We start from the raw sequence: 26,562 nt of genomic DNA on the forward strand, positions 1-26,562 counted from the left end.
GAAGATTAGTCCTGTATTTTTAGGATTTTTTTTAAAGCAATTTTTCTGTGATAAGATGTGATGAAGTTGATATGATCAGTGGGCTGAGATGTTGTTATACACAGAAGTAACACTTCCTCAACATTTGTTAAATATACTGCAGCTAATTCTAGATACGTCAGCCACGTCCTCACTTGCTATGCTGGAGATCTATCTTCTGGCATTTGATTTAGCGGGTCTAGTTAAGACCCGCTAAATCAAACACCGAGGGCACCTCCGGTGCCAGTACTCCTCTCAGTCGCGAGGAGTATGGGAAACTACTTCTTTCGGTCACCTCCGTGAAGATAGTACCAAGCTCAACTTAAGGTATGTCGACTCCAGCTATTTTACGTAGCAGGAGTGGCATACCTTAATTTGACCTTCCAGGTCTAATGTAGGCCTTGTCTAAATAACCTCACTGTTCCTAATAGCTGAAGCTCTCAAAGCATTTGACGGATGGGGTTTCAAAAGCATAAAGCACTTAAGGCCATATTAGTGATTTTGAGTGTTTGTTTCAGGACACCATTTGAGACCCCTAAAGAATAAACTTCAGAATGGAAGGAGCACCTCCTTTATGAATTTAGCCCCTGGAAACATGTTTCAGGTTGATCATCCCCCCCAAAAAAGTAGTTTTGTTTGGAAAATCTTGGCCTTAATGACAGAATCACACATCGTGTCAATAGCACAGTCAGGAGTAGACCCTCGCCTCCTGACAGTCAGTCCTGTGCTGTAAATAGTAGCTATCACATTGTTACTTCCAGCGTGAGTCCTGTTTACTTGTTCAAAGGATGATGGAAGCGAAGAACAAAGGAGAGTTTCCTCTTCCCTTGATACTGCTGTTCCCTCCTTTGGATTGTTGTTTGTGAGAGATGGGGGAAAGAGCCCTGCAGACCTTTCTGGGAGTGATTATAGGAAAAGTAAAGAGTTATTTGTTAATATCCACTCAGAGCTGAGATAAGACTGGCTAGTCCCACTTCCCCATTGATAGCAGGAGGCTTTGTTTCCACAGTTTCCATTGAAGATATTCGGGATGTGAGGCCTGGTCACAAGACAGAGGGGATGGAAAAGTACGCCAAAGATGTCCCTGAGCATTGCTGTTTTTCCATCGTCTTTAAAGACCAGCGGAAAAACCTGGACCTCATCGCCAATTCTGAAGTAGTTGCCAACCACTGGATTGCAGGCCTGAAGAAAATCATAGCCAAGAACAATTCCATGAGCCAGCGGCAGAAACTCCAGCAGTATCCTTTGCCTTACCAAAGCGATTAATTATCCAGCCACAACAAAGATGCACTTGTCTGTCTCACATGGGGGATGTGTGCGCACGTGGGGGTGTCGAATGGCGCAATGAACAGGGCACTGAGTCTCCTCACTATTACTCCTGGTTTACACTGATGGGAGAGTCCTTTAAACAAAGAATTGCCTCATTGGGGATTTAGGATAAAAAAGCCATTAGTTCCTAGGTTCTTCAGGGATTGGTTTCATTCACCATGAGCGCCAGGCTGGGCATTTCCTGGCAGTGAGTGAAAGGCTTGTAGTGTTTGTGGGTTTTTGTAGAAATGTAATGCCACTATCTGATTGGCCTCTCTCGTGCACCAATTGTACATCAGTGTAGCTCCACTGACTTTAATGGAGTCGTTTACACCAGCGTGGGAGGAATCCCGTTCCCTGGAGAGTTTGCACGCTATATAGGCACGCTACAGACAAGGAGGGGGGAAGGAAATATGCAGCAGAGAAACAAAGTCATTGGGTGAGATCCTGGCCCAATAGAAGTCAATGGGAGTTTCTTCCCCTGGCTTCAATGGAGCCGCTTTCATACACAGTGCTGTAGATCCCTGAGTATCTATGGGATTCGCTGCCATGTTAGAAGTGAGGGCGTTTGTGGGCTGCATCTTTTTAAAAGCCTTTGGACCACCTTTGGGATGCTCTGTGGCTCTCCCTGCTATTAAAGCAACCTACTTGAGTCAGCACTGTGGTTCCTGAGAGCTGCTGGTTGTCTTGTGAGTACCAAGTACATGCTCCTGGATGGACTTTAGCGAGGTGGCCCCATGCTTTGTCCCTTCTGGGCTATTCAGCATACTTATTCATGTTGTGGTCTTACACTCTGTGGTGAGAGGGGGGCAGGTTTTTCTCGGCACCACCAGCAGGACTGTCAAGTTGAATTAGTCAGTAATTGGCCCACAACCTTCCTCTCTCTCCTAGGTAGTGCTTTGAGTAGGGCCTGGGGTGTTAAGTCTGTTGAAGTTGGACTTCTCAGTGGAACCTACACTGCTGTTTCACACAAGGGAGAGCATCCCTTGAAGCTCATGACAGAAGCTTTTGGTAAGACAAAGACTCTCCCATGAACCATGTCTGCATTTAATCTGTGGGCAGAGCTGTCCTATCCATAGGACAAATTGGGGCAGCTGCCCCAGGCCACACACTTTTGGGGCCCCCGCGACCCCCCATCCCAACAGTCCTATGGACGGGAAGGACCTGGGGTATTATGGGGGTCTGGCAAAGCAGCAGCATGGATCGCCTGCCCTCACCACATGGACGGCAGGAGCTAGAATGCCCCAGGGTGCTCTGTTTCCTACCACTGTGGAGAATTGGGAGAGGGTGGTGCAACAGGGCAAAACAGACAGCCGGGCTGCTCCAGCTCCAACCGACTGTGTGGTGAGTGAGGGGGGACCCCTTCTGTTGCCTTGTGCCTGGCCACCCATGATCCTCTGGGCCGTACTGCTTGGGGGAGGGGGAGTTGTCCTGGGCCCCATGTCTGGAGCACTGAGGAGCATTGTGCCAATTCCCCCGCCCGCCCTGGGGACGGCCCTGCCTGTGGGTAATTTAGAGTCCTGGTTGCATTGTTATTGTGTAGCAAGCACAAACCTTGATTGCCCTTCAGAAACAAACACCAGCGAAGGGAGAGGCTTAATGGTTCTTTGAGTAGCAAAATAGTTATCAGGAGTAGGGGAGCTTGCCATTCATCTCTCCCGTTTTTTGCTCCTCTAGCTGCAGCACACAAGCGCATGCAAGCAGATAGCGAGAGACCTTCCCTGATAACAGGCTGCAGTTGTGGCTGTTCAGCATGAGACTTCAAGAGAGGGTGGAGCAACTAAATAGCTTTTGCTTACCTCAGATTCCAAGCTCCTTAAACCCACTAGGACACTGCTTTTTTTTTAACACGTAGGCCCTGATTCTGCCATCAGATATATGCAGGCATGTCTGGGTGAAGTTACTGACTTAACCAGCATGACCAAACTATGCAGAATTGTTGCCACAGTGCTGTTGAGGGAATGAGGTAGCCCATCCCTCCTGGGAGAGGCCTCACTGCCGGCGTCGACAAAACTCAAATGTAGCTCCCTCCTTATTTCAGTTCAGCCGCTCCTCTCACACTGTGTCCTGTGGCCTCATGTTCCCACCTGGAGCCAACCCTCTCATCTCACTGCTGAGGAAGGTACTTTCTCCTCTGTCACCACCATCTTGCTACATGAGCTCCTCTCTGCCTTGTTCTTACTCATGGGTGCGGGAGCTTCACTAGGTCTTCTGGATGTACCAGTGGTTCTGGTGGGGGTGCCAGCATCCTCAGCTGGAAAACTCTGTACCTAGTTGTTATCTAGTCTACCCCAGGGCTCACATCCTCTCTGTGTGTGTGTCAGTTTTTCCTGCAAGTGATTTCTGATCTTCTCATCACCCCTGCTTGGCTTTCTTCTGACATTGCTCTGAATTGGCCTGTCTCAGCCTGTCTTTGGCACTGAGGTATTTGATGAACCTAATTAGGGTTTGATGCTTACCACTGGGACTTCCCTAATCTAATTATCTCTTGATAATGAGGGATCTCCCTGTCTCCTGCTTTGCTCAGGTCATTACTTTTCTTGTGACCTGTGAATTCCCCTCATAAGTTTTTTCTGGTTTAGGGTTACCTCCTACCTTACCTCTCTTTGGCTTTCATTGGGAACATACAGGTAGAAATGGTCAGAGTGGGCCAGACAGGATTTCCTGTCTTCAACAGCAACCAAGGCCCAGTGTTTCAGAGGCCAGTAGAAACCCCAACCTGCGCCTGACTGTGCAATATTATACAATATCATAACATAGGGAAAGGGAATTTACTGTACTATATCTTGTCATATGGGACCACCAGTATTTCTTCCTGACCCGTGCTAGAGATCAGGTTGTACTCTGAACGCTGAAGAAAGAGAGCCATTGTTTCCCAAACATTTTTGGCATACCCGCTTCTGTTGAGACTCCCTTCACCACTTGGGCTCATGTCCAAATTTAGCTCCCTTCTTCCCTGAGTTCAGCCACTCCTCGTGCACTGTGCCTCATGCTCCCACTTGCAGCCAACCCACCATCTTGCTGCTAGGTTTCACTTCTAGGGCCACTATCCCACCATGTTGGTTCCTCCATGACTTATTGCTACTCATGGGTAGGGGGACTTCTCTAAGGCTCATAAGATTGCCTTCTTGAGCCCTGGTTTCAGGAGAAGCCGGTGACCAGGATGGGGTGCTGTGAGAAATACTATAAGAACATAAGAACGGCCACACTGGGTCAGATCAAAGGTCCATCCAGCCCAGTATCCTGTCTGCCGACAGTGGCCAATGCCAGGTGCCCCAGAGGGAGTGAACTGAACTGGTAATGATCAAGCGATCTCTCTCCTGCATCCCTCTCCACCCTCTGACAAACAGAGGCTGGGGACACCATTCTGTACCCATAGTGGCTAATAGCCATTAATGCACTTAACCTCCATGAATTTATCTAGCTCTTTTTAAAATCCCTATTATAGTCCTAGTCTTCACAACCTGCTCAGGCAAGGAGTTCCACAGGTTGACTGTGCGCTGTGTGAAGAAAAACTTCCTTTTATTTGTTTTAAACCTGCTGCCCATTAATTTCATTGGGTGGCCCTTAGTTCTTATATTATGGGAACACGTAAATAACTTTTCCTCATTCACTTTCTCCACCCCACTCATGATTTTATAGACCTCTATCATATCCCCCTTGCCTGGTTGTTTTCATTCTGGTTAAAATGTATGATGATTGCACCCTTCCACCACTTCTGCAGCTACAAAAAAGCCACTTCTGGAGCATGTCCAGTTTCAACCACTGAACTATTTCCATCCAAGAGGAGAGATGATTGTGACTAAATAACAATAAAATTTGTTTGGGGCAAAGACTGTAATTTACAAAGTGGAAACATGCCTCTCTCTCTCACTAACTCCTATCAGAATCCAAGTTAAATGGGGGTGGGTAGACAAACAGTATTTCTGGAAGAATAATTATGGTGTCCTGTTGGCGTCCAGTCTGGAAGAGTTACTGTCAGTCTAGCCCAGTTTGGAATTACAGCATAGAACAAATCTCATTTTAGGTTTGCTGATGTTCAATGAAAGCCTGGAATGTAAACGTTGTCTTTCTTCAGTGGATGTGCCTGGAAGTGTGGTTTGCTTTGAAGGCTTCCTTAAAAGACATGTGCATCATATATAGGAATACAGGGAGCTAGGAAAGAAGTTTTGAGGGCCCTTGTCCATTTTCCCCCTTGCCAGGGCAGGGTAGTTTTTTTCCGGTACATTTTCTAGTGCTTTCCACTCTATTTTAAGACAGGTATCCATGCGGGATGCTTCTGATGTTGGAAAACTCATCCCTTTCGCATGAGTGACTCTTTCTATACGACCTCTCAAATCCACAGTTTCTTTATTTCTGATCTAAGGTGTTTTTAGCAATGGAAGTGAGGGAACATAGTTAATGTTGGGACTGCACTGAGGGATATATCGGAAGTAGGATGAGGCCCAGGACATCTTCAATTGTGTTGGTGACTCTACCATTAAATTGCAGTGTGACTGTTGCAGTCAGATGGCTAGCTCTCCTTCTGCCTCCTTTCTAGTCTCTCTGAGTGCACCTCGCAGGTGTTTCTCCCTGGGTGGAATCTGGCCGTTCTTCCGCTCTTAAGCCAGAGTGCAGGGACTGTGATGGGGCGCACCATTTGCTGCTTGTCTGGTGCCTCCTCCTGGACATGGTAGGGATTAGCTCTCAAGTCCAACAGCCTTCCCCAGGGTCGAGTCATCACACCGTCTCTGTGTTTCAGGTAGGAAGCTCCTCTTCCCTCCCAGGAACCGCCATGTCCTCTTCGTGACTCAGCCAGGTCACTTAGCGTCCCCTGTTCCAAGCTATATCAAAGGCTTCTCTTCAGCAGTCCTAGGCAGACTTCCCATTCGCTGCCACAGGTGTCGCTCCTTCAGGGGCCAGTAAGTGAATCCAAGCCCCTCCTTTGCTCCAGGTTCCAATCTAGGGACCTTCAGTCCCCCCAAGTTCTGCGCTTTGCTCTTCCAGCCCTCACTGCTCCTTCTCTTGAGGGCTTCTTACCCCTCCTGGTTCCACCCCTTTCTCTAGGAGAACCCACTCCAAACCCTGCTTCCTCTTCCCAGGGAGTGGCTGCTCGTTCCCTGCAGCTTCCCCTGTCTGGGGCCAGCTTCCTGTCTTTATAGGCCCTGCCTCTCCCTATGCCACTGACCCTGCTTCCGGTCAGTTCCCTGCTCCCTGACTCTGACTCCAGATACAGCCTTAGAGTGAACAGGCCTTAACTCCTTCCATTCTTGTGTGGGGTGAGCACCCATCACAGGTACCCGGCCCTGAGGGCCCGATTGCATTTCCTCCTCAGTCAAATCCCACCCATCTTTGCAGGAAAGCAGCCGTTTGCCTTCTGGGCACTCTTTGCCCTCCTGCTCTCACCCCCCAGTCCCTGTTAGTGGTCTTGACTGCTCATTCTCTTGCAAAAGTGTTTTGTCATTCATCTGGGGCAAGAAGCAGTTATGGGGCAAATAATGCCCCCCCCCCTGTGGGTGAAAGAGTTCACCTCTGCCTGGCTCTCTAACATACACTCTGTGGCCATGAGAGCAACCCTTAACATGCCCTTTAAAAACAAAGGGCCAGATCCTCAGCTTGAGGGCACTGTGCTGATTTACACCAGCTGAATATCTGGCCCAGAATCTTTAAGTGAGGGGTTCCCCCCCCCCACCCCGCCAGTAGGTGGGATAATAGATAGGGAAGGATTTGCTCTGGAGAGATTGCCTTACATCAGGTTGCAGCTGGATTCACACCTGCTTGCGGAAAGCCGATAAGAACAAAGACAACAAGATGAGCTTTAAAGAGCTCAAGAACTTCCTGAAAGAAGTGAACATTCAGATGGATGACAGTTATGCCAAGCAGATCTTTCAGGTAAGGCGGGTTTACAATGGGCATGGTAGTGAATGGGCTGGCATGGGGTCATGTTATAAACATTTTAAACGTCTGTTATAAGACATCAGATCTCTTTCTATCCCTTACTTAAAGTTAAATATGAAAACCTTTATTTTAAAAAAGAAAATCTTGCTTTCAATTAGGGTGTGTCTAGACAACAGGGTTTTTGGTTTTTTTTTCAAAAAAAGTAGCCTTTTTTTGAAAAAACTTCACCTGCGTCTAGACTGCAGCTGCGTTCTTTCGAAAGTAAATTGAAAGAACGCGGCAGTTTTTTCGATCACGGTAAACCTCATTTTACGAGGAATAATGCCTTTTTTCGAAAGTACTCTTTCGAAAAAAGGCACTATTGAATGCAAACTGCTTTTTTGAAAGAGAGCATCTAGACTCTTTCAAAAAATTGGCTCGCTTTTTTGAAAAAAACTGCTTGTAGTCTAGACGCTCTCTTTCGAAAGATGCTTTTTTGAAAGTTTCTTTCAAAAAAGCCTCTTTCGAAAAAGGCTTGTAGTCTAGACGTAGCCTTAATGACATTATATGATGACAAACTGATGGAGTAGGCAGATTTCAGAGGGGTACTCATGTTGGTCTGTTTCAGCAAAAACAATAAGGAGTCTGGTGACACTCTAAAGACTAACAAATTTATTAGGGCATAACATTTCATGGGATTCCACTTTTTTTTGTGGAAGAGCAGATGCACTCTTTTGGAAGCCCTGTCTTCCTCCTCCCACGAGGAAGAAGGACTCTTCCGGAAGAGGAGGCCTTTCCGAAATTTGGCCCAGTGTAGATGGGCCAAATTTCAGAAAAGTGTCTTCCGAAAAAACTATCAGAAAAAGGTACGCAAATTGCGGAGCACAATTTGCGTACCTTTTGCCGATAGATCATTGTAGTATAGACATAGCCTCAGATGCTGAAGAAGAAAGAAAAGAAAAAAAGGAAGGGATACAGAGATGGAAGTATGACATCAGTGTTAATTCGATCAGAGTGGCTTTGGCTCATCTCCAAGGGTGATGAGAAGGTGAGAGTACCTGAAGGGGAATTTATCTATTGTAATGTGAGAACCACTTCATGTTTTTCTCAAATCAGACATTAAGAATGGCAACATACAAAAACCAAATAGGAGCACTTTAATCTCCCCAGACACAGAGTTTTTGACTTGCAAGCTGCCATTCTCAAACACAAAAACACTTCAGAAACAGACTGCAGCAAGAAACTGCTGAACTGGAATTTCTTTGCAAACTTGACACCCTGAAACAAGGTTTAAATAGACAAGTGGAGCGGTTCTCACATTACAAGAGGTGATTTCCCACTCAGGTGCTCTCAGCTTCTCATCACTGCTGAAGTGGAGCCACATCCACTCTGATTGAATTAGCACGGATGTCACACTCCCATCTCTGTATCCCTTCCTTTTCTGGGGTTTTTTTTCAGCATCTGAGGAAGTGAGTTGTATCTCAGGAAAACTTATGCCCTAATGCAGAGGCGGCCAACCCATTTAACAATAATGCGGAAAAAATGCGAAGAATTTCTGCATCACAATTGTCAAGCAAAAAAACCCCAAACCCCCAAAACAGAATTGTCGAGCAAAAACAAAAAATTAAAAAAAAAAAATTTTTAAATGGAGGCTGCCCCTTTAAAATGTCTGCCATGTTGGGTGCCATTTTTAAAACCCCGCAGCTCCAACCTGGTAAACATAGGAAAGCTGGGAGCTGGCAGCAGCTGTTTGGAGGGGGGTGCAGAAGCGGTTTTGCAAGCTGCATTTTTGGGGTGCAAGAGCTGCTTGCGAGCCATGGGTTGGCCCTGGCTGCCCTAATGCCCTAATAAGTTTGTTAGTCTTTAAGGTGCCATGAAACTCCTTGTTGATTTAGTAGAGAGTTAGTATTTTCCCACAAATTACCATAGACCCCAGTCCTGCTGCAGGGCTCTACTGGGGGAGCCTTAGACTGCAGGTCCTAGCTGTTGTTTGCATAGAAGATAGGCATGTCATCTCCTCATACTCCCCTTCCCCTACCCTAGTTCTGTGGAGACCTCTTTGTGGCTATGTCTACACTACAGGCTTCTTGCGCAAGTGCACGTCCACACTGCAAAAGCAAGAGAGCATCCAGACTGCATGGACACTCTCTCGAAAGGAAATTCTGATTGCTGTGAACAGAATGGTCACCAGGGCACCTGTGCTTTTTTCGATTGCCTCTTTTTGCTCAAAACCCCCCTGGTCCTCATCCACACACACCTTTTTGCGCAAGAGCTCTTGTGCAAAAAGGAGTTATTCCTTGTAGAAGGAGGAATACCTACACCGGAAAAACCCCTCTGTTCTTTCATTTTACTTGAGCAAAAATGCGCCCGAGGTGTGGATGCTTTGAGTTTTTGTGGAAAAATGGCCATTTTTGCACACAAACTCTGTAATGTAGACCTAGCCTGTGTGGGAACTCCACCTGGGCTCGGGGGAAGGTTGGCCAGAAAATCTCTACCAACTTTTAAATTACTCAGAATTTCAGGACACACAGCTGGGCGGGTTAGTAAGCTACTTCCTCTGCTTCTCTCATCCTATGTCACTTTTATTGTGCTAGTTGTAAGAGAAGAACAAAAAGCTGAACTGTTTGTCAAAGTTGTGGCTTGTAGAACGCAACAAGCCACTGGATAGTTTAGTTTGGCTCCTAACTCGGCAGCCCAACTGCTCCCAAAGCATTCCAGTAGTAATTTTCCATAGGGAGCAAGAATACCAGCGCCCCAAAGACCTCATTATCATTTTGCTAGAGGAGATGACAGGGGCACCATGATTGTCTTCTGTGCAATTAGTACTGCTTGGCCTAGGTCCTAGTAGGATGGTTGGTAAATTGAAATGTGCATTTTGTTTGTAAGATTCAGGAATGTGAGCATATCTTGCATTTATACCATGCCTACCATCCTGAGGGATCTCATAGCTTCTTATAACACTATACACACATGGAACCCCTGAAATATAACTACCTCCGAAATGGTATACAGGCTGGATCTCCCTGGTCCAGCACCCTCGGGACCTAACTGGTCCTGGATGAGGGAGTTTTCCGGACAAGGGGAGGTCATTTCTGGTCCCCCTGTCACCAGCTTTGCTGGGGTATGCCTGCTCCTGCTCCATTGGCAAGCCATCTGGGGTGCACTGGGCTCCTGGTACGCCTGTTCCCACCCTGCTGGCAGCTTGCTGCTGGCACCCCACTGCCCTACCAGCCACTGGCCTTCCAGTCACCAGCCCAGCACAGGGCTCTCTGGTCCTGGAACACGTTGCTGGACCCCAGTTTAGAGGGGTTCAACCTATAAAGCATGGTCTTCAGCTCTCAGGGCCGGGGATGGAACCTTTTTTGGCCAAGGGTCTTGAGGCAAACCAAGTAGTATGCAAATTTTGAGATCTGTGCAGAGTGGGTCGGACTTAGGTTTTCAGAGTCCCACCTGAAAGAAAATCTCGACCTAATCAAACTCAGTGGTCCAGAAGCCTCAGCTGTGGATAACTGCTGTCTTGTTAGTTAGAGCAAGCCAGTCATCAAAATATCTAGGTAGGCTGCTAGAATGCTATAAGGAAAAAAAGTTTTCAGTCCTTCTCCCCTCTGTTTACAGCAATGTGACAAATCCAAGACCGAGACCTTGGAAGATGAAGAGATAGAGACATTTTATAAGATGCTCACTGAACGGAAGGAGATAGACGAGATCTTTGCAAAATATTCCAGTAGCGAAGGGATCATGTCCAGGGACAACCTGCTGCGGTTCCTCCAAGAAGAACAGCAGGAGAAGGATGGTGACCCTGAATCTGCAGTCTCCCTGATTGATAAATATGAGCCCAACGAAACAGGTGGGTTGGCAGCACTGACTGCTGTTTGGGTTGGATTCCAAAATGCTCACTATGGGTCGAGCAATTCCCTGAACGGTTTTGTTGCTGTTTCCTTCTGCAGCCTTCTGTGTCCTTGTATTGCATCAGCCAACAGATGGTTCATTTAATAATAATCCTTGTATAATATTTAGCATTACTATAGCACCTGTCCTCTGATCATCTCAAAGGCCCTTGCACAGGTAGTGTCGTTTCCATTTTCCAGATGGGGAAGCCGAGTTACGAAGAGGTAGATTGACAATAGGACTTAGGCACCTAACTGCCACTTTAGGTGCCTAAATCCCAGAATTAGGCCCCACTGGGATTCACAAAGCTCCTGCTTAGCTGCCACCAAGCTCTGTAGGTACCTAAACTCACTCAGAGCCTAAATTTTTGGAGTAAAAGCTCCCCAGGTCCCTTTGTTCCTGCCTCTAGGCATGTGCATGGCAGCTCCAATGCACATGTCTGGAATACTGGTATAGAACAGAGGTGGGCAAAATCTGGCACATGATGACCTTCCAACTGGAGCTGGAGAAAAAAGTCCTGTGGCCCAGTGAGGAGCTTGGGCACTCTGCCTGCCTGCCGCGGCCCCAGCCATGCGGCTACCAGAAGCGCCACAGCCGGAGGATGCTGGCAAGTGTGTCTCTGCATGCTTCTTGGGAGAGCGGGATAGCATGTCTCCTCGCGCCGCCCCCAGCACCATCAGCATTGGCCAGAAACCACTCTTATCCCCTCCATGGATATAATAGAAAGTGTGGCCCATGTCAACTTACCAAAATTCTTGGAGTGGCCTCCCTGTAAAAATTATTGCCCGCCCAATGTATAATCCTGCTCAGGAAGGACAAGCAGGGAGACAGAGAAGGAGATGTTGCCTTGTATATCAAAGATGTTTCACTGAGGCCGAGATGGAAATAAGAGACGGTCTCGTTAAAAGTCTGCGGGTAAAAATTAAAAGGGGTAAAAAACAAGTGTGACATCCTGGTAGGGATCTACTGTAGACCGTCTAACCAGGAAGAAGAGTGTAGATGACGCTTTTTAAAAACTAATAAAACCATCCAAAGCACAGGTGTTGGTGGTGATGGGAGATTACAGCTACCCAGACGTATGTGGGGAAAATAACACAGCGGGGTGCAGATTATCCAACAAATCCTTGGAATGTATTGGAGACAATTTTTTATTACAGAGGGTGGAGAAAGTGACTAGGGGAGAGGCTGTCCTAGATTTGAGTCTGACAAACAAGAAGGGACTGGTTGAGAATTGGAAGGTGGAAGGCCACTTGCATGACAGTGGATCATGAATTGATAGAGTTGGTGATTTCAAGGAATGGCAGAGGGAAAACAGTGGAATAAAGACAATGGACTTCAAGAAGACAGACTTCCGCAAGCTCAGAGAATTGGAAGGCAAGATCCTGTGGGAAGCAAGTAAAAGGGAAAAACAGTTTGAGGGAGTTGGCACTTTTTCAAAGAGACACTAAGGCTATGTCTATATTGGCAAGGTTTTGCACAAATACTCTTTAACGCAAGAGTTTTTGCATTAGAGTATTTGAATAAGAGAGTGTCTGCACTGGCATATGCCTTTGCGCAAGAGATTTGCTTTTGCACAAGAGCATCCATGCCAGTGTAGACGCTCTCTTGCGCAAGAAAGCGCCGATGGCCATTTTAACCATAGGGTTTTCTTGCGCAAGAAATTCATGTTGCCTGTCTACACTGGCCTCTTGCGCAAGAAGAGTTGTGCAAAAGGGCTTATTCCTGAGTGGGAGCATCATAGTTCTTGCGCAAGAAACCCTGATTTCATACATTAGAACGTCAGTGTTCTTGCGCAAGAACTCGCGGCCAGTGTAGACAGGCAGCATGTTTTTGCGCAAAAGCGGCCGCTTTTGTGCAAAATCTTGCCAATGTAGACGTAGCCTAGGGATATCAGAGCAAACTGTCCTACTGCACAGAAAAGACAAGGAAGTATGGATGAGAGACCGTCCCGGTTTATCCAGGAGATCTTTTATTACTTGAAACTCAAAAAAGAGTCCTCTAAAAAACAAAAATAAGGTCATATTACAGAGGATGAATATAAACAGACAGCACAAGTGCACATGGACAAAATTAGAAAGGCTAAGGCACAAAACAAGGTTAAACTAGCTAGAGACAGAAAGAGTGACAACAAAACATTCGACAAATATATAAGAAGCAAGAGGAAGACTAAGGCGAGTTAGTCCTATTACTCAATGAGGGGAGAAAGACAATAACAAAAACAGTTTAAATAGCAAAAGTGCTAAGTGATGTTTCTTTCAGCTTCCACCGAAAAGGTTAGTAACGATTGGACAGCTAGTGAATGCTGGTGAAAATGAGGTAGGAGCTGAGGCTGAAATAGGAAAAGAAAAAAAATTACTTAGACTCCCACTGTCTATCTCTCCTTAGTTGTTGCATAGGGAGACCAGGCACCCAACTCAGTGTGTGGAATCTCGGAGATTTTCCAAGCACCAGAGAAGCATGGTAACGTTAGACAAGAACAGGTAACCCAGAGGGCGGATGGGGTAGCAGGCTCCTTTATTGCAGATATTAATTCTGTCTCGGAATCCCCACCCCCAAACCTGGGATCTGAGGCTACGTCTACACTACTGGGTTTTTGCGCAAAAACCCGCGGAGCGTTCACACCTCAAGCGTGTCTTGGAGCAAGTAAATTCACAGTAAATCAAAAGAACAGAGGGGTTTTTGCGGTGTAGGTATTCCTCTTTCTTCGAGGAATAACTCCTTTTTGCACAAGAGTTCTTGCGCAAAAAGGTGTGTGTGGATGGGCACCAGGGGATTTTTGCACAAAAAGAGCCAATCAAAAAAAGCACAGGTGCTCTGGTGGCCATTCTGTGAATGGCAATCAGAGCTTTCTTTCGAGAGAGCGTCCATGCAGTCTAGGTGCTCTCTTGCGCAAAAGTGCATTGCTTTTGTGATGCAGTTTTGTAATGTGGACATGCTCTTGTGCAAGAAGATTTTATGGAAGATCTCTTCTGCAAAAAGCTTTTTGTGCAAGAAGCCTGCAATGTAGGCATAGCCTGAGTGAGCAACAAATTAATCACAGATACACCTTTTTATCTTAGTATGTAAATATGTTTATTAATTTCATCACCCTTTAAGTCCTAATTTAATAATGTGAACGCCTATATAACACATAACGATAACCATATGATAAATATAACTATACCCACCCTTGTTTACTGTTCACAGCTTTTTAGTTGATCTAAGCAGTTCTTACATCACAAAACTTCTTAAATCAGCAACTTGCAAGGGGTAAAAGATATGTGACCCTGAATGTATACTTCAGAGTGAATGGGAATGGATAAGGAGGTAAGGAAGACAGCATTGTTAACACATAGAGCGTTCATTAAAAGTTACATCCTTCGTACAGCTGCATGCTTATCTATTGCAGGGGCCTAGCTACGGGGAAGCGGAGGGGGTGGGGGGGAGGAGTTGCCCCCGGACTTCACACTAGGGCGAGGGTAGGGAGAAAGGCGTCAGTGGGTCTGGGACCACCTGGCCCTGCCGCAGCAGCTGTGGCCATGTCAGACCTGCCTGCGCCATTCTCCCTGACTCGCCTTAGCATGGCACCATAGGGCAACTTCCCCCCCCCCCCCCCGCCCTCCTCCTCACTACACCCCTGATTTATTGTGAGCAAGCAGGAAAGGAGGCATCCAAGCAGGTCTATAAATCAATAGAAGCAGTGTCTGCCTGTGCCGTGCTGTGCACCATTGCTGTGCAACTACCAAGACCCCTTATTTAACTTTTACACACCCCAACAGGTAACGCTCAGCATCTCCACGCCTGCGTTTCCGAGCCAGTCTAGCCTCAAGAGAATGAGAACCTTTTGCAACTGGGGTGCCTAAAAATGCATAGGTGCCTAAATCCATATTTAAGCAGCCAATTAAGAGACCTGCATTTTAATAGAGTAAATAGAGAATGACTGTAGATTAAATGAGTAACCACCACGCAACATCTGAGTTTCAAGGTTCAGGAAAGCAAAAAGGCTGGGCTGCATCTGAGCTGTCATTGGAGCAGCCACGCCTCCTGATGGGGGTGGTAGGGAAGGGGCCCTGGGCCCTTTATATTGCCACTGAAGCGCTGTGCCATGTGCTCTGGGTGGCTCTTGAGGCTGACTGGTGGGGGGAAGCCTGCTCTGGGTGGTGCTCCGGGCTGCCAACCCTGCCCCTCCTGCACAATGCCACGCCCTTTCCTGGAGCCGGCTGCCCCCACCTGGCCCCTTTCAGGAGCAGGCCGCCTGGAAAGGGCGTGGCCTTGAGCAGGAGGGGCAGGGCTGGCAGCCCGGAGCACCACCCAGAGCAGGTTTTTCCCCCCCACCAGTCAGCCCAAGGAGGTTTACAGGATCTGTCGAAAAGGGCTTTCTTTCTCGACAGATCTCCCTCTAGACTGCCGCTTTTTGCTGACAAATTGCTGAGTCGGCAAAACATGGCAGCCATTTTTATGCAAATTAGGCACAGGATATTTAAACCCCTGCCTCATTTGCAATGTCGACCTGCCTAATCTGCATCTCCCTGCTGACAGAGGGATGCAGTCTAGACATACCCTTAGTGTTTCCTTATGATAGAGAATTTGAAGGTTGTGAAGGGCATATAAAACTAGATGTTCATTTTTTATTCTGAAAGCATTGTCAGGCAGCCTCTTCTAAACATAAACATCTTCACAAAGGCCAGATTCAACACAGGCAGCTGACTGAAGTCAGTGGGAGCTGTGTGCAGGCAGGCGTCTGTAGGTACTATTCTTAATCCTTTCACATTTGTTTCTTTGTGACTCAGTAATCTTGCAATGCCCATTGACCAGGGCATGAAGAGGGGTTACAGGAATCTCTTGGGTCTGGTATGTGTATATTGTAGTTCACCAAAGAATGTAATGTGAGGTCTTAGATAAAAGCCAGTGTCACATGAGTCATCGATATCATGAAACACACGTACGTAGGTAGTGTGAAGAGTTCTGGGTACACCTGTTTGCTGAAAATGGCGTCTTGTGTCTAGGGGCTAGTCAACAGCAAAAGTGAAAAACAGGTTTTCTGTCAGACAAGACAAGTTTGTCTGTCTAGCTGTGTGCTGTCCCGCCTGAACCAAAGGCTAATGAAGGACTGTGAAAACTTCAAAGCAAGAAGAGTAGCCATGAAGAGGTGAACAGTGGGGGATGAGGTGTGGAGTCCTATATGGCGGTGCTCATTAAAGTCTTGCTCTGGTACATCTGGGAGACAAAGATCTGTCATCATTCACCTACGATGTAAACTGAGAATGAGTTTGCTTCATGAAAGAAGGGTCTCAGCCAGGCTTGGTTGAAACCATTGGAGACAACGTTGAGTGAGAGGGATCTCAGTGCTGGGGCTTTAAGCACAGTGGTGATCCTAAGTTGAATCTTACAAGCTGGTGTGTATCGCTCCTTTGGGAACAGCAGGCCTGGTCATTCTGTGAGGAACTGAACACCACAGGGAATGCGCTGAAGACTCGGGAGTTGGTGTGTTCCTTTAGCTAACCTGTTCAGGGAGGGTATGTCTACACAGCAGTTATTTTGAAATAACAGCCGTTATTTTGAAATAACTTTCCTAGCATCTACACAAGCCAACTGCTATTTTGAAATTAATTCAAAATGGCGGAGGGCTTATTTTGAAATTGGTAAACCTCATTCCATGAGGAATAGTGCCAATTTTGAAATTGCTATTTCGAAATAAGCACTGTGTAGACGCTTATTTCAAAATAGGGGGCCTCCAGCCCTTCCTAGGGTACCCTGCTGGCCATCCTGGCCACAAAGTAACTTCTGACCTGATGCCCTGCCGGAACTAGTTCTGGCTGGCCTTAATTGCGATTCAGTGTCCAATTAGTATGGACGCGCTGTTTCGAAATAGCAAAAAGCTATTTCGAAATGCATTTTGTGTGTAGACGCATTATTTCTAAATAAGATATTTCGAAATCACTATTTCGAAATTAGATATTTTGAAATAACACTGTAGTGTAGACGTACCCAAAAAGTGCAGGACTGGAAGGCCATGCTTGACTAGCCAAAACCTGGTTGTCTGAGAGTTGACCCATAACGAGTTACAGACAAGACTTCCTCACTTTAGGACAGCTGGTGGCGAGCGGCCTCACAGCCCAGGGTATCTTTAGGCTGTTTCATATTCTTCCAAAGTACCAGTGTCATATTTTCACCAGTGGTATATATTTCTTTTATCTGGCAGCCAAGAAACAACAGAACTTGACCAAAGATGGTTTCCTGATGTATCTGCTGTCTGCTGATGGGAACATTTTCAACTCGTCTCACAGTAAAGTTTACCAGGACATGACTCAGCCCCTCAGTCACTACCTCGTGTCGTCTTCGCACAATACCTATCTAATGGAAGACCAGTTGAGAGGGCCCAGTAGCACAGAGGCCTATATCAGGTAAGGGGGGTGGGATCTCTTAACACTGATTGTACAAGTATTCAGAGCACACACAGACAGAGTTGGCCCTAAACAGAATGTTCAGTTCCACCCTTGCATGAACTAACCCCGACCTTATTGCTGGTTGTTGTGTCTACCAGCTAGTGGCCAGATGTTGGTGTGGTCTCAATCAACTAGCACAACAAGAAGCTTCTCTGGAGCAGAGCCAACGGACAGTATTGCCAACCCATAAATGTGCAATAATCCTGACTCAGGCCCCCCAAATAAGGAGATTTTACGAAATAATTAAATGTTGCATTCTTTGCACCTATCTTCTATTGTTGTGGATTTCATGCGTCATGTTTTCAAGCTGTTTTCTGAAGCCACAAGGGCTAACAGTATGGTGGTTTTTTTTGGTGAAAGCTGGATTCACAGGCAATAGCCTGATTTCAGGAGGAAACCCTACCTCCCCATCACGTGAATGACGATCAGATTGTGAGAGTTAGTTACAATGAGTAGGTGCTCTGCTATTGTAGCTCTTTTCCTACTTGATGGGATTGTCGGGAGGCAGCAACACTCTAGCCAAAAGCGATGGGGAGGGGGCAGAGAATTTAGCTCAATGAGTTGGTTTCATTAGTTATTTGAATGCTTTTTTGCAATATCAGGAAATTACTTAATCCCATTTCCATTGTGGTTAACTCTATGGTTCCTACGGGTCTTGTAGCAATGCTTATAGGCGATGAGTCACTTTAAGCATATGGGGAATTACTATATTCATTTTAGAGAAGAGTGGAAAGATCGTCTTCAGAAGCCTAGAGTCATGGCTACCGGGGACAAGAACTTAAATGTGAAGACAGGAAATGACTGAACCAGACAGTGCAGGGCAAGGGCTTCCTGAGCACACATTCACAGTGGAACTTTCTACAAGGGATTTAATCACATGGCTCTCATGAAACGACAGTGGAGTTCACCTAGCTCCATCACTGAGCATGGCTTTGAAAATGCATCCCTAGCTCCTTTTCAGATGTGTGTGAAGTGTTCACAAGATCTGGGCTCTGTGATTGTGGCTTCCTTGGTCTATTCTCTTTGTGCCTTCGTCAGCCTTTTCTTTATCTGCTCTTCACCATCTCTGGCCTTCCCTAGCTCCCTTGTCTCTAACCTCTCTGTGCTTTTTGGATTCCCCCTTACCTTCAGCCGCCCCGAGCTTTTCCCATCGCCCCTCTCCTCAGATTCCTTTTGTGCATTGCTGAGCTCACTCGTCCGTTTCTCTGAGCTCTGCTCCTTTCATTGACGCCGCGCTTTCTGGATCTCCACTCTCCTCAGTCCCATCGGGCTTTTATAGAAACCCTCCTTTCTTCACTCGCTCTGCACTTGTCAAAGAGCCTTCCCTCTGCCTTCGGTGTGTATTGAAATGCCCATATGCGATAGCATCCCCTTTGTGCGGGGGAGAGGTGGAAAAACCCAAATGCCCCCATTCTTTGTTTCCAGAGCCCTGACCAAAGGCTGCCGTTGTGTGGAGCTGGACTGCTGGGATGGTCCTAACTCAGAGCCTGTCATTTATCACGGCTACACGCTCACCTCCAAGATCCTCTTCAGTGACGCCATAAAGGCCATCAAGAACTATGCCTTCAAAGTAAGAGCAAAGGGCAGGGGAAGGGGGGGAGGGAAGGGGAGCATCCGGCAGGGGAAGCGGGAGAGGGAAGGGGAGCATCCGGCAGCTTCATTTCTTTTCCCTGAGAACAAACAAGCAGCCATTCAGCTCCAGGGAAATATTCCGCTTTGTGCGTGCAGAATGGAACCAGCCTACTCGCGTTTGTCACTGGGCCCTCTCTGGGCTGCCAGCCCTGTGCCTTGTCCTCTGCAGTGAGCCGCATCGGAGGGTTATCTGAGTGCTGAGCCCGCTGGGGCAGGGATTGGTTGGCATTGTACAGGGGTGCAGCTCTTCGCACCATGGTACTCTACCACAATGAAGACAGTAACCAGTAGGGAGAGCCATAACGCAGGTGGGCAATGGAAAATGTAGGCAGTCATCTTTACTCAGCTGCTCAGTTCCTGCTTAGCTTGGCTGTGATGACTCCGTCTTATTTATCCAGAATCCAAAAAGCATTCTTGGACTGTAGCGAAATCCAGGCATGTGCCTTTGAGGGACTGAGAAGAGATATTCCCTCTCCCTTCCTACTGGGAGTAAATTACAGGTTTTAGCAATCACACCTGGGCTGACGTCCTTTATACCAAACCTGTCTGTCCAAATTCCCTGGAGGCTCAGGCTTGTTCCTCTTTCTTTAGTTAACGTTAACTTGACTTTAGAGCCAACATCCAGCTTTCACCAGGGTTTTAGGGTGCAGATATCAGAAGCCGACATTGCAAGGAAGTATCCAGGAGAGTGCACAGTGGGTAGCCCTTTCCTGGCACCCTAAAACGTGTTGGGTGCGAAAGCGGGAAAGGAAGAAATGACTTGATGATATAGGCTGTCTCTCGTCACACTCGTATCTGTGCATGTCATAGGACGTTGCTTTCAGAACACCCCTCTGAGGTCAGGAAGCATTCTTCCCATTTTACAGATGAGGAACTGAGACACGGGTAAAATTAAATGACTTATTTAAGGTGTGTGAACCACTGGAGCCTTTCTCCCTGTTCAGTTATCTAGGCTCTATATTACTCTTCCCAGAAGGCTTCAGTAGATGGCTACCCAAATAGTGCCGTAGTGAAGTGAATGCGTCTTTGAACTCTCTGTACTGCTGTGTTAACACCCTGGTTTCCAATGAAACGTGCTTTTTGAAAACTGCTAGCAGCAGTGTGTTGGTTGTGTAACACACAGAGGGAAGAGATGACCAGGTGTTAACCCACAGTGTGTGTTGGTTGTTGTCTTACTGCAGACCTCTCCATATCCAGTAATCATTTCCTTGGAAAACCACTGTAGCCTGGAGCAGCAGAAGATGATGGCGCAGCACATGAAGCAGATCCTGGGGGACATGCTGCTGGTAATGCCCGTTGAAGGGAATATATCAGACTTCCCCTCGCCAGAGGTGAGTGCCACGTTAGCACCTTGTGTGCTGTTACACAGCCTATACTCTTACCGGACTTGGGTACTATCACTCACTGTGATAAGGAGAGTCACTGAGGAGTCTCGCTTGATGACAGGCTCTGTGGAACTCAGGGGAGTTTCTGGTCCACTTGCGGAGCTCAGGCCATGTCTTCAGGCCAGTTACAGGGATAGTGTGTGCGGGGGGGAGGCACATGACCCCCACACTATGAGTGGGAGGACCAAGGGGCCAGCCAGCAGCTGGCAGGGCCAGAGTCTTTGGACGGTCCAGGGGCTAGTGGAGGGGGCCTGGTGCCCAAAGAAGGGGTCTGCCCCCCATCCCCTTCCCACACGCAGCAGAGGAGGAGTGGAGCAACGTGGCCCCAGCTCGCTCTGTTCTCCCAGTGCGCCTACTCGGGGGAGGGAGCAGGACTGACCCTGTGCAACCCACACACCTGGTGTGGTTCACTGTCCCATGGAGTGGCACTTAGACCACTTCCAGTGAGAGATAAAAACAAGTGAGCTCTATAGCCTAAACTCAGAGCCAGCTAGCTTTGTCACTCAAGCTGCAGAGGCTCCTACGCTGAGGTCCCAGGTTCAAATCTGCCTGGTGGCAGTTACGCCTGCAATCACTGGAGGGAAACAGAGTCATGCAGCTGGGGTAGCAGAGTGAGCTGGGGCCACGTTGCTCTGCTGCTCATGAGTGGTGGGGGGGGGGACAAACCCTCACTACTGGCTATACCCCCCCCCTGCTGGCTATGCCCTGAGACAGGACAGGGGTGGGGGAGAAGGCAGGGCAGGGGCCTGGAGCAGAGGGGAATTATTTTGGCCCTTTCCCAGGCTGACGGGTATCACATGGCAGGTAGCCATCCATAACTCACCTGCTGCCCCCCCATCCCCCCCCGTTAGCAATTGCTTTCCCACAGGTCTCAGCCAGTCAGCTGGGTACTGTAGGTCTGTTCTGTATACGCTCACCATACACAGAACTTGGTTAACATCATCTTCCATTATCTCACGTCCACAGGACACTTAGTTTCAGTATGTAGGCGGGGAGGGCCAAGCTTCTTGGGAGAAGTGACTGGGTGAGTTGTCTCCAGGCTTCTGAACTGGGGGGAGTTGATCTCTGCTGGATTGTAAGCCAGAGGGGAAGCACCGCTTTGTACTGAAAGAAGAAAGGTCTCAGTGGCTTACTCCCTGCTGCCCTTGGAATCCTCCGTCAGGATTCTGGCCAGTTCCTAGGGAGCGGAGAGCATAAGGGAGACAGCCATGCTGCATGGATTTCCCGTACCCCTTCCCTACCCCCGAGCGCATGGGGAAAACCAGCGCAAGCAACTGCAAACCAGGCTGTCGTGTTGCATGTCTTCCTACTGGGGGGATTCTGAGGGCAGCGGTGGCTGGGAGGGGAGTAAGGAGCCTGGCTCTGGCAGAGGCTGCGTTCTCACAGGATTGTGAGGAGGGAAGAGACTGGGTGGCCGTGCACATGTCTGGAGATCCTGGCATATCAGTGTGGCCCAGCAGTTTGGGGAGCTGATCCCCAGACCTGATGCCGGAGGGAGGGGTCCAGCAGAACGAGGAGGTAACTCAAGGAGCTGACACTTATGGGCCATTGGCTGGCTACTACCCATGCAGCTAATAATCCCCTACTGGTCTGAACTTGTTAGTGCTGTTGCAGAAAATTGGCCAGATGCTCTGCTGGGAGTGAATCAGCGTAGCCTCCTGGATGCCACCAACACCATTCTGTGCTAGCTGAGCATCTGGCCAGCTCTGTGACGCTTCGGCCCGATTCCAAAACACCAGCCCATGGAGGAAAAGACACAGTGACAAAAATGACCTTGGATTAGCGAGGACCTTTTAAAACTTTTTGCTCAAAGCTTCCTTGGCCCAGAAAGTGTTGGGAGGAGTTTGTGGATGGGAAAAATCGGATAGTCAGTGTGGGAGTGAGCAGAGGAGAAAAGCAGTCAAAAATACCATAGGAATTTGGCATGTTTCATGTTCTGCTGTGTTTTAAGTCATTTGGGAGAGTGACTCTGTTTTTGTCTAGTGCTTCGCAAAACGTGGTCCTGGTCCTAGGCATTGCTGTAATAAACACATGGGCTTTATTTTGTTAATAAAAACACCGCTGCTCCACTAGGACCCTTGCAGTAGGGAAAAGAATTGCACTCCATAGTTCAGCACTGTGCCAGGGCTAGTGCAGGAATAGGAGTCACCCCAAGGTTGGGGATTGAATCAGATTTTAGTGAGCTGGACAGGCAGGCCCTTGAGAGATCTTGTTACTGACTTTCCCTGTCCTGACTCCTTGTTTGCCCTCAGTGCAAAGTCCTGAAATCAGCAGTTGCTGTTAACTCAGAGGGCTGTTAACGCTTTGTAGCCCAATAATACATTTCTATATATAAACAAATCTTTAACAATCATTAAAAAATAAAACGGGAAATAATAAACCAAACAAAAACCAAACATTTTGTACATTTTTGTTTCCTGGAAGCTGTCTGATCAGCACTCTGGCTCCTCCGATGGACAAAGGGGTAAATCAGTATCGCTGCATTAAAGTCAATGGAGCTGTGCTGATTTACATCGCTTGAGTACCTGGTCAAGTCAGCATTTTTTTTAAGGAAAAAATAGTGGTATAAACATAATTCCTCATGTTTTTTTCTCCTGTACTATTTTGCCATCTGCTTAACATGTGTGCCCAGTAGAATCTGGTGTCAAGACCAAATTGGTCACTGTTGTAGAAAATATGTTCATTTCTAACTGATACATAAAAAGAAAAACCTTCCTTGATTTTCCACTTCCTAGAAAAGAGGGAAGCAGGAGGGGACAATGAATTTGTTATTAGGAAATGGTGTGTCCATTTCTTTTCTGTTTGCAATCCACCCCCAGCAAACAGCTGGAAGGCTGTAAACAAAATGCAAAGCAAGAGACACCACGGCTGAATCTACACTGGGCCACTTATTCCGGAAAAGCAGCCGCTTTTCCAGAATAACTTGCCAGCTGTCTACACTGGCCGCTTGCTTTTCCGGAAAAGCAGTGACGAGCTACTGTAAAATTGTCAGTGTTTTTCCTGAAAAACTATGCTGCTCCCGTTCGGGCAAAAGTCCTTTTCTGGAAAAACTGTTCCGGAAAAGGGCCAGTGTAGACAGCACAGCAGTCTTTTCCGCAAAAAAGCCCCGATCGCGAAAATGACAATCGCGTTTTTTTTCCGGAAAAGCGCGTCTACATTGGCCACAGACGCTTTTCCGGAAAAAGTGCTTTTCCGGAAAAGCATCCTGCCAATGTAGACGCGCTTTTTCCGGAAATACTTATAACGGAAAACTGTTCCGTTTTAAGCATTTCCGGAAAAGGGTGCCAGTGTAGACGTAGCCCACATGTTGGAGTCCTTTGACTGGGGAGTTTTAGTGCTGAAAGAGATGGACCCCCCTGCAGGAAAAGGGAAGTGGACACAGTTTAGATTCACACTAATACATTACCCTGCTGTGTAGGACCTAATCCTGCAAACAGTTACTGACTTGGGTATTCTCATCATTGCCTGCTCTCACCGGGGCAATTCACTTCATTCCTCAGGGTCAGCAAAAGCTCCTGCACCACTTAAGCTGTGCACCGGGGTTGGCCAGGGAGGCCTGCTGACAGATGGCTCCCCCCTCTCCCTGTAGTTTGAAAACCACTGCTCTAGAGGAATCCGTTGGGTTAAATATTAAAGAGCCCTATAAACCACCCCGGATTGATAGCGTGGATGGCTCTTGTGAGACCCTGGCCATTCTAGCCTTTACCCAATGACTCCTCACAGGCCTTTCGTCCTAACCCTAACTCTGACCATTCAGACCTTTAGCCAGGGGTTTCTCACCTTGCCTGCAACATCTCCCTTCTCAGTAGCTGCCTCTGAGGCCATTGCTCTGTGCTCTGGTGGGCCCAGAGTGCTGCTGTCCACCTCCTGGCCCGCAGGAAGACATGTGGCTGTACCCCTGGCTCACTCTCCATGGAGCGGCCTCCTACCCCTCTCACCTACCCGGGGCTCGATTCACTCAGTGTCAGACAGTCTGCCTGAGTCAGCGCCATTGTTGTACATATCTCCTGCAATCCCCGGTCCACTGTGGGTGTGTCTACGCGCAGGCCTGCCGACAGGAGGGGGTGTGTGTGCAAAGGAGGAATGTAATAGTACCATCAATTAACTGATAAGCAAAAGCGTATAGGTTAGTGCTATAGACTACATGCTTTTCCCTCCCTCCCACCCTGGCTAGTAAAGTTTTTAGCAGGCTGCCCAGCAGCTCTGCTCAGTCAATGTTCTTGCGCAAATACTCGCGGCCAGTGTAGACAGGCGGCAAGATTTTGCGCAAAAGTGGCTGCTTCTGCGCAAAGCCATACCAGTCTAGACGCAGCCTTAGAGTATGTCTCTAAAGTCGAATCAAGCTACGCAACTTGAGCTACGTCAATTGAGTAGCTGAAGTTGAAATAGTTTAATTCGACTTTTGGCGCTGACTACATTAGGGATGTAAACGACTAATCGATTACTCGATTATCCGATAAACAAAAGCTTATCGGATAGTCGACACACTAGTCGACTAGTCGCTTCCCCCCCCCCCCTTGCTGCCTCTATCAGAAAGAGGCAGCCTGGGGGTGAGGGGGCAGAGGAAGGAGGTGCTGGGGGGAGCTGGCTTAAAAGCCAGTTCTCCCTAGCTCCAGCTTCATGGGAGAGGGCAGGGGCGCAGCAGTGGCGTTCCACCTTTGAAATGTATGAGTCCCCGATGGGGCTCTTGTACATTTCAAAGCAGAAGCGCTGCATGGAACCTGGGGCCAGCGGGGGACTCTAAGTGCCGGAAGTGCCCTTCCCTAGAGAGCTCTGGGATAAAAAGGCAGCATCACAGAGATACAGTACCAGTAAGGCAGAGAAGTAATAACTAATCGCCACGCAGGTGGTGTTTCTATACAGTAGATACAGGAAAGATGGGCCCAGTATATGCATGTAAGAAGGCTCTTGCACTAGCGGGATTATGTTCACTCCTGTGGAGACTAGAGTGTCAGAATGAGACCTAGAAATCATCCTGTTTGAGTGGGATGTATGTGGTGCCTTGGCCTCTGAGCAGGGCTGAGTTTTTCCTGCTGGGCCTAGGTCTTAAGAAAGGACACAGAGGAATAGGGGAAGCTGAGGTACTGCTGGGAGTAGGGAAGGTGTAAAAAGAGGGAAGCTCTATGGAGAGTGTCTAAAAAAGGGGTTTTCAACTGGACCCTGAAGCGAATGCAGAGAAATGGAAGGGGCATCAGATCATTTAGCCTGACCTACATGATACCACAGTCCTTCCACACCTGCACACACACTCCGGCAACTGCAATTAGACCAACGTGTAACACCCCTAAGGGGATGCAGCTATTTTATTCCCTAAGCAAAGAAGCAGAGGGGCTAGGATGTGACAATCCTCAAGGCCCCAGCAGTGTGAGTGAGCTATACCCCAATGAGGAGAGGTGCTGTCTGTTCCTGCTGTATGTTGCCTGGTAATTGGTACCCCGCTGTTGGCAGCTTTCAGTGCCAGGGGAGTTGTTCCAAAGGAAAAAGCTGATTTGTGGTGTCTTAATAAAAAAGGAAGCTCGGCTCCTTTATGAGGTTCCAGTGGCAAATTTCAGTTTAAGCCACAGTTTGTGGCAAGGCCAGTAAAATCGACTGTAACGTGTCAGGCTGGTCTCTGCTGAGACACGGTGCAATGTGCAAAGAGAGTATTTAATGTTCTTTGGAAACGGCTTTAAAAAGATCCCTGGTTTACGACAGCGCTGTTGTCTAACAACAGCTTTACTGTTGTCCTGCCATCACAGCACACAGACGTATAGAGGCAGGATTGTTCAGTGGTTAGAGCGCTAGTTGTGGACTTAGGAGACCCAGGCTCAATTCGTTGCTACATCACAATCTTTCTGTATGACCTTGGTTTCTGTTGTTATATATATAACAGCACAAGAACTACCTGTCAATTGTAGGACTCGTGTAAATGAGGCTAATTAAGTGGGCTGGATGTGTCCCACACATAGCTTTTAATGTGGAAATGCAGATGTTAAAGGGAGGAGAAATTGGCTTTGCAATGCACCAACCAGTTAATGGCTTTGTTCAAGTGCAGGGTAATGGTGTCAAAT

At 47.6% G+C, this 26,562-nt stretch overlaps 1 protein-coding gene across 4 annotated transcripts in view; it reads left to right on the forward strand.

The window, feature by feature from the left end:
• The window catches only part of PLCD1 (phospholipase C delta 1), an 88,842-nt gene that overhangs the window by 43,770 nt on the left and 18,510 nt on the right, over positions 1-26,562 (forward strand). For all 4 annotated transcript variants that reach the window (XM_006120569.4, XM_006120570.5, XM_089776804.1 and 1 more), the window contains 6 exons: positions 1,028-1,256; positions 7,068-7,197; positions 10,798-11,029; positions 17,252-17,453; positions 18,921-19,065; positions 20,309-20,458. In XM_006120569.4, the coding sequence (XP_006120631.4) occupies positions 1,028-1,256; positions 7,068-7,197; positions 10,798-11,029; positions 17,252-17,453; positions 18,921-19,065; positions 20,309-20,458 (1,088 nt within the window). The remainder of the gene's footprint in view (positions 1-1,027; positions 1,257-7,067; positions 7,198-10,797; positions 11,030-17,251; positions 17,454-18,920; positions 19,066-20,308; positions 20,459-26,562) is intronic.

This window comes from Pelodiscus sinensis, chromosome 2, assembly GCF_052426305.1.
Source record: "Pelodiscus sinensis isolate ZL-2025 chromosome 2, ASM5242630v1, whole genome shotgun sequence".
In the NCBI taxonomy this organism is placed as follows: Eukaryota; Metazoa; Chordata; order Testudines; family Trionychidae; genus Pelodiscus; species Pelodiscus sinensis.